Source organism: Lutra lutra, chromosome 8 (assembly GCF_902655055.1).
Source record: "Lutra lutra chromosome 8, mLutLut1.2, whole genome shotgun sequence".
Lineage (NCBI taxonomy): Eukaryota > Metazoa > Chordata > Mammalia > Carnivora > Mustelidae > Lutra > Lutra lutra.
Genome location: NC_062285.1, coordinates 22,979,954 through 22,995,974, shown reverse-complemented (window position 1 = coordinate 22,995,974; position 16,021 = coordinate 22,979,954). Strand labels below are relative to the sequence as shown.

The window sequence follows — 16,021 nt, the reverse complement described above, 5'->3', positions numbered from 1 at the left end:
AGATCATGACCTGAGCCGAAGGCAGCGGCTTAACCCACTGAGCCACCCAGGCGCCCCAATTTTCTTCATTATAATTGGATCTGCATATTTGGGGGATATCATATTCCATGTGCAACATGCTCCTTAACTCATTTATAATAACATTTATGGTAAATATCCTATGGATATATATACATCTACATAAAACTTTAAAACCTTGTATTAATTTCTATACATTTAGAACATTATCTTTGATAAATTATTGAAATCACCAATAAAGAAAATCCTAGCATTTCTTGTTCCCTGTAATTTCGAATTCATACATGAGCTATAACTAATGAGAAATAGTCTGTTAAAAAAAAAAACACGTTTTGCCATAAACCTTGGGTTTACTGCCTTACTAGCCATTTCCGATGCATTAAATGACAAGATACGGTCACATTAAGGCCTCAAACTGCAGGCAAAACTCCTAAAACCTCAAGAAAAGGTTTTATGGAACAGTTCAAAGTATAAAACTGAACAATGACACCCAGACACCCACACTTATGAAAGGTTTACACAGAGCAGGCTGTGCAACGTTCACACAGAGCGTGATGATATCCTTCATATTTTTTGCACAAAATGATGAATGCTTAATCCTAAAATGCATGGGTCACAAAATGAAAAACATGACTATCATCTTCAAGGTGCTAGCAATCTCTGTATGTGGGTTTGGCTGTAAAAATAAAATTGTTTTTAAAATTAAGAAAAGCTTCACATTAAAAAATTATGCTCAGAAACTGTTTTGCCCACCAACTCAGAGTGTAATTCATTTCATAAGGCAGAGCATCCTTCCCCCAACATTTAGGTGACATTTAGGAGAAGAATCCATATAAGTCCTCACACAATTTCCCTGAGTTTTACATGGTTATTTTTTAATTAAGATCTGGTTACACGCATACTTATTTTTAGCTTTCTTCCACAGGAATAAAATCTTACATATCCCCGATACAAAATACTACAGAGGGCAATAAAATTCTTCCAGTGTAAAGAAGTAAACTTCCTAATTTGAGAAAGAAGTAGTAATACACTAAAAACTGGCATGTGAGACAGAACAATAATTATAGGGGCAAAAGAGAAAAACAATATATACCCTTATAGAGGGATATACCTTCATCATGGCAAACTACACAACGTAAATAGCAACAGCAACATATCCTACTGGACAGAGCAGAATAGCCTGCAAAAAATTTAATCTGATAACACAAATTTGGTTTTTCATCTCTTAGCCAAAAGACCCAGGGAAAAAAATACGTATCTCAACAGTGACCTCTAGTGGACAAGCCTTAAAATGACAGTCTTAAAATGAAAGTCTCAAAGACTGAAAACAAGTAAGAAAACATTTACAAAGCCTAACACTCCCAAACCACCATAAAAACCAGGTATGAACTTATGGGGCCAACTGAAAAGACTCAGCAAACACTGGCTTAAAAGGCAGAGTAATCAAAGACAAGCACTGGAGCAGGGGGCAGACACACAGGAAAAGAGTCTTTGAAATCGCTGTTACGTTCCCGTCTTTCAAAACACTGAAGGCCCTGGGCAGGTCATCTCTGTCTGGCTCTGACTTATCCCAACTCATCACCCGCCAATCCATTAATCAACCTGTATTAACTGAGGGCCAAGGTGATGTTCAACATGCTCTTTGTACTTTCAGAGGTGTGGGATACAGAAGCGCTTCAGCCAGGGCTCCTGAGCTCCAGGACATTATAATACAATTAATTGCATGAAGTAAACAGTAAATAATTGGGATCTTAAATATATAAATCTGGCTTGAAGTAGAGTAACAGGCGCAGAAGCTGTCACAGCTCTAAGAACAAAAGAAGGGTTTATGGAGAAATGACACTCGGCCGAGCCATCAGGGTCTCTGGGAGGAAGGAGCATCCATGGGTCATCCTGACACGAGCTGTCCCCATCTGTGGATGCTGAGTTGTACCCGAGGGGTGCCGTCCCAGTACATCACCCTCACTATGAAAGGGTCTCTGTGATGAAGAACAAGACATGGACATCCATTCCCAGGACACAGGGTATGAGCACTCGGTCCGGCATGTGTGACATGAGACCCTGAGTAGGAAACAGAAGTGTGTTGTGGCCGCATCTACTCAGGCCGCTATACCAGTTAATCCCAAGAAAGTAAGTCCAGTTTCTACAAAGATGGCTTCATCTCAGGCCAGCTGTTTCCTCCCACGACCTCCCTGCCATCTACTGCTCCCTTCTATCAATCATTACTGCTTTCTGTAGACATTTCCAGGGAAACCACTAGGTGCTCAGTGATAGGTGTTAAGGAAAAAGAATAAAAGGTTCCCACTTTCAAGAAAGCTTAAGATCTGGAGAGAGTGAGTAAACAAAGCAGCAGGAGGACAAGGATGTGCTGCACTGGTCTTAAGGGTCTATGAACAATAGGAGTTTGGGGGAAGAACCATTTCCCATTGGCCAGGGCAGCCAGGGGAGCCTGGAGCACAGGAGAAGGGGGCGAGGTGGTGTGGGTGGAAGGGAGGAGGCAAGGGAGCACAGGTGCAGAGGCAGGGCTGGCCATGAGGAGAGGGACTGACCAATCCGTCCGCAGCATCTGGGGAGGGGGTGCTGGAGGAGCGGGGGGCAGATGGGGCAGGTTCTGCTGGTCAGTCAAACCGCAGGGCGAATGGTGTTTCGGAGGGGACAGCCTGGTGGAAGAACCCCATCTTTACTTCGAAAACACTCCTCCTGGGCCAGAGAACACCTCGGCTAGCTTGCCGGCTAGCACCTGCCCGGTTGGAGCAAAAGGGAAAAAGGAAAAGACTGGCCTGCTGCTCTGCCTTCCTTCTAAATACATCCGGGAGAGGCACACGTCCATGCATCCAGGAAAGCTGTTCCAGGCTGAGCGATCCCCCACCAGACTCCCAACCAAGCCCATGCACACAGCCCCCATCCCCACCCCACCCCCGTTTAAATGTAAATAGTGCTGCTGTATTAACGATGAACCCCTAATTTAAGCAACTGGCTTGACGAACTGGAAACATTTTTCATTAACTCAAATATAGAAAGCTTTAAGGATTTCTGTTCACAGAATCTTGGGGGAATTGAAGGATTGCCGGGCCACGTCCGGCTTTGTGTGGCTTCCCTCATACTACGGTGAGAGGACCGGTCCACGTCCAAACCACCCGCAGGGAAAAGAAGCCCACTCGCTGCCCCCAGGACCTGGATGGCTCAGCAGATCCCAACTCCGTTGTCCCCAAATCAAGGTCCCAGTCTGAGCAGGCTAGCCATTCATTTCGTGAGCACACCAGCGGAAATGTCAAATAACAGTGTAATTGACAGACTAAGAGAAAACACAAGTACTTTCTGCAAGAGAAAAGAAGGGCTGAGGGGTTTAACTTCTGAGTGCCACTGGTTTTAATGCAGCATTGTCAGCCAGGCCCTATTAAAAACCACAGAAAGTGAAAGACACTGATTACCATACAAAGTGACAGGAGGGTGTGCTCAGCCACTTGCATTTAATGCATATTTATATTTCCATCAAATGGACATATTTACTATAAATACTTGAAAAACCATAGCGAAGTCATTCATTTAAATGCCAGAAAAATAGAAAAGGATGCTAATTTGACCTTAGTGGAACAGATCGAGTGTCACTGACACGACTCACAATGGCTTGAAACAGAATTTACCAAGACGATTAATTAGAGTTTACTGGATTAGGTCAAGAATGTCTCAAATGGAAAAAGAAAAAAGGAAAAAAAAAAACAAAACAGGGAAGGAAGAAATTTGAAGTTTGAATCCATTCACAGCCAACCTCTTTAATAGCAGACATAATTTAACTCCGTTTTCGTGCCTCTCTAAATTCATCTTGTACTCTTTGCCTGCAGAAAGAATCGGATCCACTGAGCCCTGAGATTTCTATCCTTGTGGTCATGTAAAGAAAAATAAACGACTACTGAAAAATGTGGAAGGTTTTGTTTTTTTAAAAAGAACAGATCAATTAATGATATAATAGAACGGAGCATGTCTTGCTTCTTGTTTAAATGTACACTTTTTTCGCTCTGCTGATGATGCAAATCTAACCACAGGAAGCTTGGCAATTAAATATTTGTATTAACTGTGCAACAGCTTCGGGGACTTCTGCTCCCAAAATCTTGAGGAATTCAGGAATCTTGCTGTCCCCCTTTCAGGACAAACTGCAAACCCCCTGTGAGCTGGGATAAGGTATCAGTGGACAAAAGGATCCTTTGCTGTGAAAACCAGGAAACCGGCAGCATATTACCTGTTACAAAAATGATGTCATGTGACGCGGAGCCCTCACTCTCAGCTTCTGTGACCATCATTACTCAAACACGAGGAGCATGCCACTCTGCCTTGGCTTTACCAATAGGTGCTATTTGCTAAAAATGAACTAAATCTGCCTGTTTTCGGCACACGAGGGGCCCTAACCACCCTCTTAATTCTCAGTAATCAGCAGCTCTGTGACATAGCCTCGAGCTGTATATAATGCACATATACACATAAATTCACACAACAAATCCCTCAACGTGACGTTCAGCTCCGTTTCAATGGACTCAGCCCTAACAAATTCTTGCCACATGATTAGAAAATCATTCAAGTCTGCAGGAAATATGGCAAGCACAAAGAAGTGACAGTCAATTAGGAATGAGAAAGGAGAGTGGCTCCCTGACATTAAAATCTTTAAAGTCACCACTCTAAGGATAAAATGGCCCATTATCACTCAGATGAGATATTTTCACAAAAATAACTATCTGTCTCCTGTAGGTGAACCAAGCCATGACACCACCCAGGCCCCAGAGAATTCTTCTTGGGAACCAGACTCAAAAATGTGAAAAATGCCGATGCCAATTTACATAACTTACACAATTTTGTTGGTGGCGGGGGGAATCCCCCCATCCATCAGAGAAAAGGAGCAACAGTTAAATATTCTCCTTTTAGGGAGGAAGTACGGAGAAAGCCAAGAACTCTAATATTTTTAATAAGTTTGTTTTTTTTTTTTTTCCCCACAAAACACTCATCAATCGCCTGGCAGCTGAGGTCACTTACCAGCCCTGAAAGGAACCATTTCCTGAGAAGTAATGTCATGTTCTTCCTTCAGTTTACACAAGAATCCTCAAAACAGGGCAAAGTTTAAAAAAAAAAGTAACAGAGCAAAAGTACATAATACAGGAGAAGATGCCTGTGTATCGCACTTGTCACCAAAAAAGATTTTAGGTTTTCCCCAAGTAACATCTGTCCTGAGCGTTTTTAAAGGAAACAAAAGAATCAGCAGTATCACAGTTATCACCTAGGAGTCAGAAACCGTGTAACCAACGGTAAAGTTAACTCACTTGTTAGCTTGTTGTGGCTGAGGACCAGCTGTGTGATGTGGGATAAGGAGACTGCAAAAGAAAAAAAAAAGAAATCAGACAGTCAGTACATGTATCCAAATTACCCCCACTCTCCTACAAGGTAAAGCGTTAAATGATTTCCATAAGGTCAAGTGTTAGCACTCACAAAAACAGAAGCAAGGTTTCATGCAACACTGTCTGAGAAATGTTACTCCAAATTAAGAAAAGTTATGCAATTAGCACAGCGAGTTAGGGCCAATGAGATTAATGTCACCGGATCAAACACGACAAGGGCCAGTTTGCTCTGCGCCCGCCTGAGCGAGCCATTTCCACAGCCCCGGGCGTGGAGAAGCAGGGAACCTCGCCTGTTCCAAAGGGAACATCCTGCGTGGACGGAAGGCTCGTGTCCCGGTGAGCAGGGAGCACGTCCCTTCCCCTGCGTGCACGGGCCGCCCAGAAACTCTTCTACACGCTCCCAGGGACGAAGAGGAAAAAACTCTCCCCTCAGATTATTTTGGTTGGTGTTTCTTTCAAAGCACCGGCAGCTTGCTCACCGGTTCCAGACAATCTCGGGGAGCTTTAAACTGAACAAGATCAGACTTGCCGGAAATACAGTTTTTCCCACTATAAAGAAAGAGATAAAAAAGTCCAAGAGAAAAGCGACCTGCCTTCCATTTTGGGCTCTAAAACTGTGCAGGATGATCAGCCTATGCTTTAAACACTATGTTTTAAATATACATTTTATCTAGTAAACAGCTTTAGACATTTTTCCAATATTCTTTCTCTCAGAACGTTCTCTTATTAATGCAGCGGACATTTTTCCCTGAGAAGACGACAAAAAATCTTCACAAGAAGGGCCTTCATGTTGGACCCCAGCACACTGGGAAGAAAATGAGTGTTATCACTCCTGATCACAGCTTCTGAATGTGTTTCTTTCCCTTTTTAGCCCCCAACCACCACAAAGTTAGAGAAAATTCAAAATGCAGTAGAGACCTGTCTTCCTGCCCCGAACCCTTTGAGAGCGCGTGGCCGGCCTGATGCCCACAAAGTCAGGGTATGCGGAGGACAGCCTCCTGCCACCCAAGCCAGGCACTTCCCGTCACAGGTCATCACCACCTAGTCCTCGGCCCTCACCCCAGTGTCACCGGACGCCCCAATCACTTCTCTTGGGAAGTGAACAACCCGGTTCCCAGTCCCGTCGCATGCAGCTGCGGGTTCTCTCAGACCACCTCTTGCCCACGTTTCTCTCTCCCGCTGCCTTCCGTGACCTTGGCCATCGTGAAGCCTGCCTGCAGGCCAAATTACTCCAGATGTGGACCTCCACGCAGATTTGTCAACTCCTTTGTTCCTGGGTAGACTGAGGGGAAGCCTCGTTGGCAGGAAGGTCAAGGAAACACGGGGTTCTCCTCGATGTGTCCTATCGAGCGGCACAACCTTGATGACCATCCTCCCTTGACTGCTGACGTCTGCCAGGCTTCTCCACCGAAGTGCTTTCTTTTCCCCTTTGTAATCAACAAGCATTTGGGGGGCGCCTGGGCGGCTCAGTGGGTTAAGCCTCTGCCTTCAGCTCAGGTCATGATCTCAGGGTCCTGGGATTGAGTCCCACATCGGGCTCTCTGCTCAGCAGGTTGTCTGTTTCCCACTCTCTCTCTGCCTGCCTCTCTGCCTACTTGTGATCTCTCTCTGTCAAATAAATAAATAAATAAATCTTAAAAAAAAAAAAAGCATTTGGAAAGAAGGGGGCTGAGGAAGGGAGGTACTGCAGAACCCTATTAATACCCCATGTCACATGCAGCTCATGACCTCCGACCAGGGCCATCTCCACCCTCATGCTACCATTTGGCAATGTCTGGCAACATTTTTGACTCTAACACCCACGGCCACTAAAACCCCAACTTTCCTCAGGGGCTCCCGCTGTGTCTGTAGGAGACAGCGCGGGTCCAAAGCTGAGGTGTCCTGAGGGGAGGGGGCCTGGGATGCCCCCAAGGCACGAGGCGGCCCCCTCACTCCTCTGCAGGAATCTCCAGAACGAGAAACAGCCCGGTGCTTCTGGAAGGAGAGTCTGGCAGAGCAGAGTTTCGGCTCCGCAGGACCATCCAGTCCAAAATGTCAAGACTGTTGCTGTTGAGAAACTGCAGTTTCTCTCTTTCTGTCTGCATGGCCCGTGGTGTCCTACAGCGGTCAGTGCATTACAGTCTCCTTGTCACTTATGCTGGGGTTCCAACTGCCCGATGGGGCCGGAGGGAGCCCACCCGAGCTGGCTGCGAGCCTTTTGACCGGTCCCCCTGCTCCCTGGGCACTTCGCCGCTTCCTGGCACTGGATATTCAGGCTCATCTTGTCCTTTTTCTGCCACAGCCCTGAAACCACCATTTCTCTAATGAGCTCTGGTTCCTTTTTGTGGAAACTGGTATTTATAAGACAAAATCTGGGCACCAGATGTGCTCACTGCTATTTGGGGCTCGGTATTCTCAGCTCCTCTCAGTGGACAGAGCTTGAGCACACACACTCTATACTGATATTACCAAAAACCCCGAGTTCACAACAGCATCTCCAGCTCCAATACAATATCACCCCGCTCACTCCAGTTTCTTCCCTCTCTGTATTCGTGATTCTCTTCTCCAACAGTGAGAACTCCGGCTTCCGTCACCTCTGCCCCACTTACTGTGTATCAATAATCCTACATATAAACCGCATGAAGGAGTCCTCCTACAGCCAGACCCACACCTCTCTATGCTTGTTCGCAGGGGCCCCTGGAAGGTGGGTACGGATTCTTGGTCAAGATCAGAGGAAGGCTGGCCAGCGACATGTGGATGTCAGCTTAAAGTCGAAGACACCCAGGAAACCCCCAGGAAACTGTTTAGCGATGTGTAGATTGATGGCTGTCACCTGGCTATGGGGCCCGTGATCAGTGCGGCATGCGAGCCACTGCTGGACATGTCTGCCCAGGCTAACCTGAAACTCAGATTCCTCACACATGTCTTGATGGTTCCTCATGTGGAGAGCCAACATGTCCCAAGCAATAAAGAAACGGCTCTGGGGAATAGCCTCACTGAGCTTCTGAGGCCCCCTGAGGCTCACCCAGGCTTCCTTACGCCTGCTAAGCCAGATCCTGTGCCTTTAATAACCCTGCGAGTAGGCTTTGTGGAAGCGGAGTCCTTTCAACTCTCCAACTTCAGAATCAATGCAGTAACCAATCTCCCCCACACTCCTCCCTCCTGCGGACCCCTTCACGCTCTGCTCAGACTCCCCTGCTCACCCGCCCATCCACGGCAACACCCTCCTTGCCCTGCTTGGGCTGGAACCTTGCAGGTCCGGCTCCCCAACCTGCACAGATGCTCAACTCACCCCACTCGGGTCCTCACCCCCCCATTCTAGGCCACCAGTGCTCCTGACCCTGACCACCTCTCTCTTTCTGTCTTACTCACTGGCCTTGGGACTGAACAATTAGGGAAGGGGAAGCACAAGTCAATAGGGAAAGAGAAAAGAATTTTTGTGGTTTTCAAAAATCAAAAATGGCCTCTTCTCATAGGACATTTAAGATTTTAAACACTGCAGAAGATCTTGCATGTTTTTATTTTAAGAGTTAAGATTCCTTGTCCACCGATTAAGCGTTTCTCTCTCTCTGAAGTTCACAGTCTGAGATGGGGGAAAAAAATATCTCAAAGAGCTACCCTCCTACCACAGCAGATAAAAAAGACTCACAGATGCACTGGTTAAGATTACGGTCACCATCATGTAAGTACAAGCCACAAGCTAACCAGGGTGCACACATGGGGATCCGTCTCTCACTTACACACAGGTGATCCAGAGGTTCCTGGTATCTTGCTGCTCAACCATCCCCAACACGTGGCTCCCACCTCATGCCACAGAATGGCTGCCTGAGCTTTGCCATCGTGTCTGCATTCCCCCTCAGAAGACAGAAAAAAGAACACTTCCTCCTTTGGGATACTTCCAAGAAACTACATGTGGTATTTCCACTTGCAATCAATTAATCACCATCTTACAATCCAGTGAGGCCTCGTTGTAAGGGAGGCAAGGAAATGGAGTCTATATTCCAGGTGACCAGGGGCCAGCTAAAAAGGAGGGTTTTACTACCAACACAGATGGGACAAGCTAAAAGTGGCAGACAACTAGCAGCCTCATACACTAGCACACCACTCCCTCTGACTGTCAGAGAAATCAGTTCTGATCACAAAAGAAAATGAAGAAGCCTCCCATCTCTGCCCTAAGTTTTCCTAAAATATCACAACTAACTCATTAGAAGAAAAAATTTTTTGTTCTTTCTCCCAGTTACCATTCACAATGGAAGACTTAATTAGGGAAAAGCTGCTTCTTTTCCACCATTTCCACGTGTCCCTTCTCCAAGCATCTGGCAGGAGAGAAAGTGACCAAGTTTCAAAGTTCTTTTTCTGTGTTAATAAAGGGAAATGCAGTTGTTGCCTCACCCGATAAGACCATGAGAATGCATTTTTCTTCCTCACTATTGTTACGGAGCTACATGTTAAAGTAGATGAGAGGGAGAAAAAAATTGGAGCAGTAAAGAAAAAGTTAATAAAAGAGCTCTGAGAAAATATTTAGGGCAACAAAGGATTCCGGGCTGGGTCTGAGGGGAGGGCAGTTAAGTTGGACAGAATCAAAATCACAGAGTCAATCACAAAGCCTGGTACAGGGGAAGACGGAGTTGGGACAAATGTATTTATACAACACGCCACTCCCCTCCACTTGGCAATGGTGAGTTCATTGTGAGTCTTGTATGGAAACCGTGCTGTTAAAAAAAGAAGGGAGAAAGTGTCTACCAAAATAGAATGGATTATTTGAAAGCACAGAAGCTGCCATGGTCAAACATGTTGGGAAAATGGAAGCAGGCTGTACCCACTGACCTGCCTTGCGGACCTGAATCGCACACTGGGAGATCATCCACCATGTGAATAACATATTTTCAAGAATGAGCAGCACCAGAAACTCTCAGGAATGAGCATCAGAACAGTGAGAACAAACTGTTGTTAAAATTCCTCAAGCAATATTAAACTGTGCTTTGCGTAGGCATTTTCGAAGGAGAATACATTTCAGAAATCGACCAAGTAACTAAGAAGTGTGTTGACATACACAGTTAAAGGTTACAGCGCCTTGGCTATCCTTCTGCCTCCAGCCTTTAGAAACGGTCTTCGGGTGAACACGGTTTCAGGCCAAAATGATCAGTGGGAAACCACATTGCTGGGAAGGAGGTGTTCGTGAAGGAAGGAGGGAGAGGGTGAGATGGTCTGGCACCGTAACACGTAATTTCTGACTGACTGTTCTCTAGCCAAGAAGGGAATCAGCAGGAAAATCCTCAGGAACTGGCCCGTTCAATAATTTCATGGGCACTCACCACACTCAGAATGCCAAGAGGCTCTACCTTGGAAATTCTCTAAGAAGGACATCCTGGGGAGCCTGGGAAAGTCTCAGATTGTGCAGACTGTCCTCAAAACTGTCCTGGTTTGGATGAAAACAACACAGTCATTCAATTTAGGCAACAGAGAACATAGACCCAAAAGCTCAAACACAAGATATGAAAGGAATGTGGACACAGGAGTAGTCTACCAGAACGGACAGTGGGTAGCTCAGGAGATGTTACTTATTATGGGATGACACATCCAAAAATGCCTTAGCACAGAGGGCTCGCCAAGCACGGTTGCTGGACCTACACAGGACGTGGAAACAGGAGGTTATGGAAAAAATCCCAGGCTTCCCTGAGAAACAGATGGAAAACACACAAAGTACAGGACTGGAAGGGGCGGCCAGTATTCTAATGGAATAAATCCAGAAAACTCAAAGGACTAACTAAATATTCCTACAAAAGGAATCATAATTTCTAGATAACACATGGAAGTAGATATTATTTAAAATCAGCTTGGTCTCTTCCTTCTTTTCGGCATAAAATGGGCAGCATAAGAAAAAAAAAAAAAAGGCATGATGAGATCCATGGCACCTAAGATGACATTATAGACTTGTTTTCAAAATAACCTAACATATCACAATGATGGGGCACACTGGAAATTGGCCCTACCATCCCCTGTTTGGCAAATGAGAGAGCAAATGATTCCCGTGGTAGCACTCAGAGGAGGTTAAAAAAAAAAAAAAAAAAAAAAGGTACTAGCTTTGCAGAATGACATTTCCATCCAGAGGGGGAAAAACACAGCCAGAGTGAATGAGGAATGAGGCCTGAAAACATGTCACATGGAGTGGGACTTGAAGGTGTCTTTGATCTTGCCAAGGGTTGGAACTGGCCATCTCTAAGACCAAAGGAAAGATGAGGTAACTGGTCACAGAAACTGGACTGTAACTTCCAGCTCATCTCACAGATGGAGAGTCAAAGGGAAGCAGACAAAAACACTGCTATCAGCCGAAGGCAAATGGTTTGCCCCTTATGGACAGTTCTTATGGTAGCAAAGATTGCCGTGTTAGAAGAACCACCATACTTCTGGATGTTCAAAGAGGGCTGCCTGGTTTGGTAACTCCAGGGGCATGATTCAAATTCTGGGCAATGACAGATTCTATCACAAACAGTACCCTCTACAATTCAGTTCCTCCCAAACTTGTAGGCCAGAAAGAAGAATTGATTTGAATTTGAAATATAGGATGGTTCAAATGGTTCTTCCACTCTGCCTTCCCCAGTAGGCTAGCAACAGCCACCGCCCTAAATAACCCTGATTTGGAGACTCCACAGGGATGTGGAAGCCGGCCAGATGTCAGCATCTGAAGGCAAAGCTGACCAATTTGGGTTCTGCGTCTCCACGATACATGATTAAAATGCCTGCCTGTGTCGCACGGCTGAAATTATTTCACCCGTGGTAGTAAGACACAGATTCAGATCTTCTTAAATATGCAGCTTTTGCCAATATATCAAAGTGAAGACAGAAAATAAAATGTTCGATACCAAGATATAATACAAATATCATATTCATCAACACACCCAGAATCATAAAAACATTTTTCTTTTGAATATTGTTCATAACTTAAAACTTAAAAAAAAAAACATGATATGAAAGCTTTCCTTTACTTCCCAACTAATTATTGCAGTGAGTTGAAAACTCTGTAGCAGTGAGTTTTCTAAATCAGTTAAATGACCGAATTATACTATTTACAGATAAAGGTTCTAACAACAGAAAGTGATTTAATATGTGGGACAGCAAAAAAAACCTGGGATACCTCTTTTGATACCTGCTCTTTTGAGCAGAGAAGTCGTGTGTGCTGAGAAGCCCCAGGAGCTGGTCCCTGACGAGGTGCCTTGTGCTCCCCAGGAGGTTAAGTCCACAGATACCAGACCCAAGCCACTGTGTTATGAAAAACGTGGAGCCTGCATTACTCCTGTTCAAACACGTCACTTCACAGTCTCTCCCTCAGGAAAAAAGACAAAGAAAAATTGTATTTCTGAAGATGCCTGGAGAATCAGAGAGAAAAACGCAGCAAGCCCCGGACGGTACGCAGTCATTAATTGCTCCCGAGGTGTGAGCGGGACGCTATTAACAAATGCTTCATCCCCATTAAGTCTGTTTTGCGAGACAGAACGTGGGCATTGTGACAGGGATGGAATATGAGTGAGACACAGCTCCTGTCCTCAGCGAGATTACTCTGAAATAATAAGGGGATGCAATTCAACACTGTGACACGTTGTGGACTGTAAGTGCCACAAAGGAGAGACAATGACTTCAAACTCCTGTGAAAGGGGAGATGCCTGAAAGGTTTTTCAGGCCCCATCAAATCTTCAAGGTCCAGACTCAATTTTATTCTGTATCCACCTACCTATCCATCTTCCTTCGTTTTGCTTATCTGTACTAGTTTTTCTAGCATAAACTATGTTATTTGTGTAACACAACAAAGGGTATTTTTAGAAGTCAGAGAATCCGAGCAATCAAAACACGTGAGCCCCCTCACGTTATAGACAAGGAAACTATGGCCCAGAGCAGTGAAGTGGTTGCTCTAAAGTTCCAGGGAGGACCAGAATCAGAACTGAGACCACAACAGAGTTTTCCAGATTCCAACCTGAGCTGCTTCTTTCTGAACTAGGAAAATAACACCCACCCCTGGACAGGGCATGCTTTTCACCATCTTGCAAGATGGTGGAAATTCTCATGATAACACAAAGTACAGAAAACTCCATTCTATCTTGAAGAAAATATGACAGTTACATAAAGTGACTCAAAACAAGTAATGCCCAGATTCAAGAAGTGTAAGATCCAGATCCTAATCCCATGAGATCCTGAGAAAATCACCGGAATTTTCTAGCACACACAATTTCTCATCTTGATAATGAAAGGCTGAATTAAATTATTTGATTCTGTGAAACAAAAGAGAAAAGGTAAGAATGAACTAGTATTTATGTAATGCCTACTACATAAATGTGCTATGTGCAGCACTTTATAGCCACTCACTAGAAGCAAACCTGTTAAAATAATGGAACAACAACAAAAACTAATGTTTACCAAGTGCTTAGGACGTGGCTGGCACGATACTAGGAACTTTGCCACTTCATCCATTCCTCACAGTGATCCTACATAGTAGTACTATCATCTACCACCTCCCCCTCAATTCCAGATCAGAAAAAAGGGCACAGATGGGTTAAGTTGGTACAGACAAGCCTTTAAAAGTTGTTTCCAGACTAAAATCTGATTAATTCTCGCTCTGGTTTTTATTGGCCAAATAAAGCAAACACATGTCAACAAACAGCCAAACTGTACAATATTTTCAGACATCCAAAAGATAAAAAAAAGGCTTAGTCCATAGGTTCATTTTTTACCAAAATGAAGAAGGCTAAAATCAACAACACAAGAAACAACAGCTGTTGGCAAGGGTGTGGAAAAACAGGACCCCTCGTACACTGTTGGTAGTGCTTTTAGACTGTGTTCGAACTTAAATTACCATCAACTTAAAACACAGGAGTGTATACACAAGGGTGTTACATAGAGATCTCATGGTAGCCACAAACCAAAACCTCTACAAGGTACACAAATAAACAGAAAAGAATACAAACATAGCACTAAAGAAAGTCAACAACTCACAAAGGAGAAGAGTAAGGAAATAAAGGAACAGACCTACAAAACCAACCAGGAAACAATGAAACAAAATGGCATTAAGTACATACCTATCAGAAAGTACTTTAAATATAAAAAGACTAAATGCTCCAGTCAAAAGACAAAGAGACTGCATGGATTAAAAAAAAAAAGAAAAATGACCCATTGATATGCTGCCTACAAAAGACTCATTTACGACCTAAAGACATGCAGAGATTGAAAGGGATAGAAAAAGATATTCCATTCAAATGGAAATGCAAAGAAAAGCATGGGTAGTAATACTTAAACAAAACAGACTCTAAAACAAAGACTGCAACAAGACACAAAGTAGGGCATTACATAATAAGAAAGGGATGAATCCAACAAGAGAATATAACAACCTTATATAGCTAGGCCCCCAACATGGGAGCTTCTACTACATAAAGCAAATATTGACAGACATAAAGGGGGAAACTGACAGCAATAATAGTAGGGGACTTTAACACCCTACTTACATCAGTGGATAGAACACCCAGACAGAAATCAGCAAGGACACAATGGCCTTCCACAACACATTGGATCAAGATAGACTTACCAGATATGTACGGAATAATCCATCCAAAAACAGAAGAATACATGTTCAAGTGCACATGGCACAGTCTCCAGGACAGATCACATGTCAGGCCACAAAACAAGTCTCAATAAATATAAGAAAAGTGAAATTGTATCAAGCATCCTTTCAAACCACAACAGTGGTTTGAAAACTAGAAATCAATTATAAGAAAAGTGGAAAAAGCCAAACACATGGAGCCAAACACACACACTTTCAAACAAGTTATGAAACAAACAACTGGTCAACAAAGATATCAAAAAGGAAATCCACAAAGTACCTTGACACAAATGAAAATGGAAACATTCCAAAATCTATGGAACATAGCAAAAGCATTTCTAACAGGGAAGCTTGCAGTAACACAGATGTATCTCAAAAAAAAAAACAAGAAAAATATCAAACAATCCAACCTTACACTGAAAAGAAAGAAAAACAAGCAAAGCCCAAAGTTAATGGAAGGAAGAAAATAAGGATCAGAGTGGGAAAAAAGGAAATAGGAACCAAAAAAATAGAAAAGATGAGTAAAACAAAAACCTGGCTTTTTGAAAAGATTAAAAGAACTGATAAGCCTTTAGCCAGAGTCACCAAGAAAAAAGAGAGGGCCCAAATAAAATCTGAAGTGACAGAGAAGTTAGAACCAACACCACAGAAATACAAAGGATTATAAAAGTCTATTAACTAATATACGCCAACAAGTAGTCAACCTAGAAGAAATGGATAAATTCCTAGAAATATACAATCTTCAAAGACCAAATTAAAAAGAAATAGAAAATCTGAACAGACCAATAACTAGTAACAAAATCGTACCAGTAATCAAAAACTCCCAAAAACAAAAGTCCAGGATCAAACAGCTTCACAGGTAAATTCTACCAAACATTTAAAGAGTTAGTACCTATCCTTCTCAAACTATTTCAAAAAACTGAAATAAAGAAATGCTAGCAAATTCATTTTACAAAGCTAGTATTACTGAAACCAAACCAAAGATGCTACGGAAAAAGAAAAACACTAGCCAATAACCTTGATGAACACAGATGTAAAACCTCAATCACGTGTTACC

General features: G+C 43.5%; 1 protein-coding gene across 2 annotated transcripts in view; it reads right to left on the bottom strand.

Moving 5' to 3' along the window:
* RSU1 (Ras suppressor protein 1) overlaps positions 1 to 16,021 on the bottom strand; it is a 188,470-nt gene that overhangs the window by 151,382 nt on the left and 21,067 nt on the right. For both annotated transcript variants that reach the window (XM_047739404.1, XM_047739403.1), the window contains exon 3: positions 5,325 to 5,375. In XM_047739404.1, coding sequence (XP_047595360.1) covers positions 5,325 to 5,375 — 51 coding nt within the window. The remainder of the gene's footprint in view (positions 1 to 5,324; positions 5,376 to 16,021) is intronic.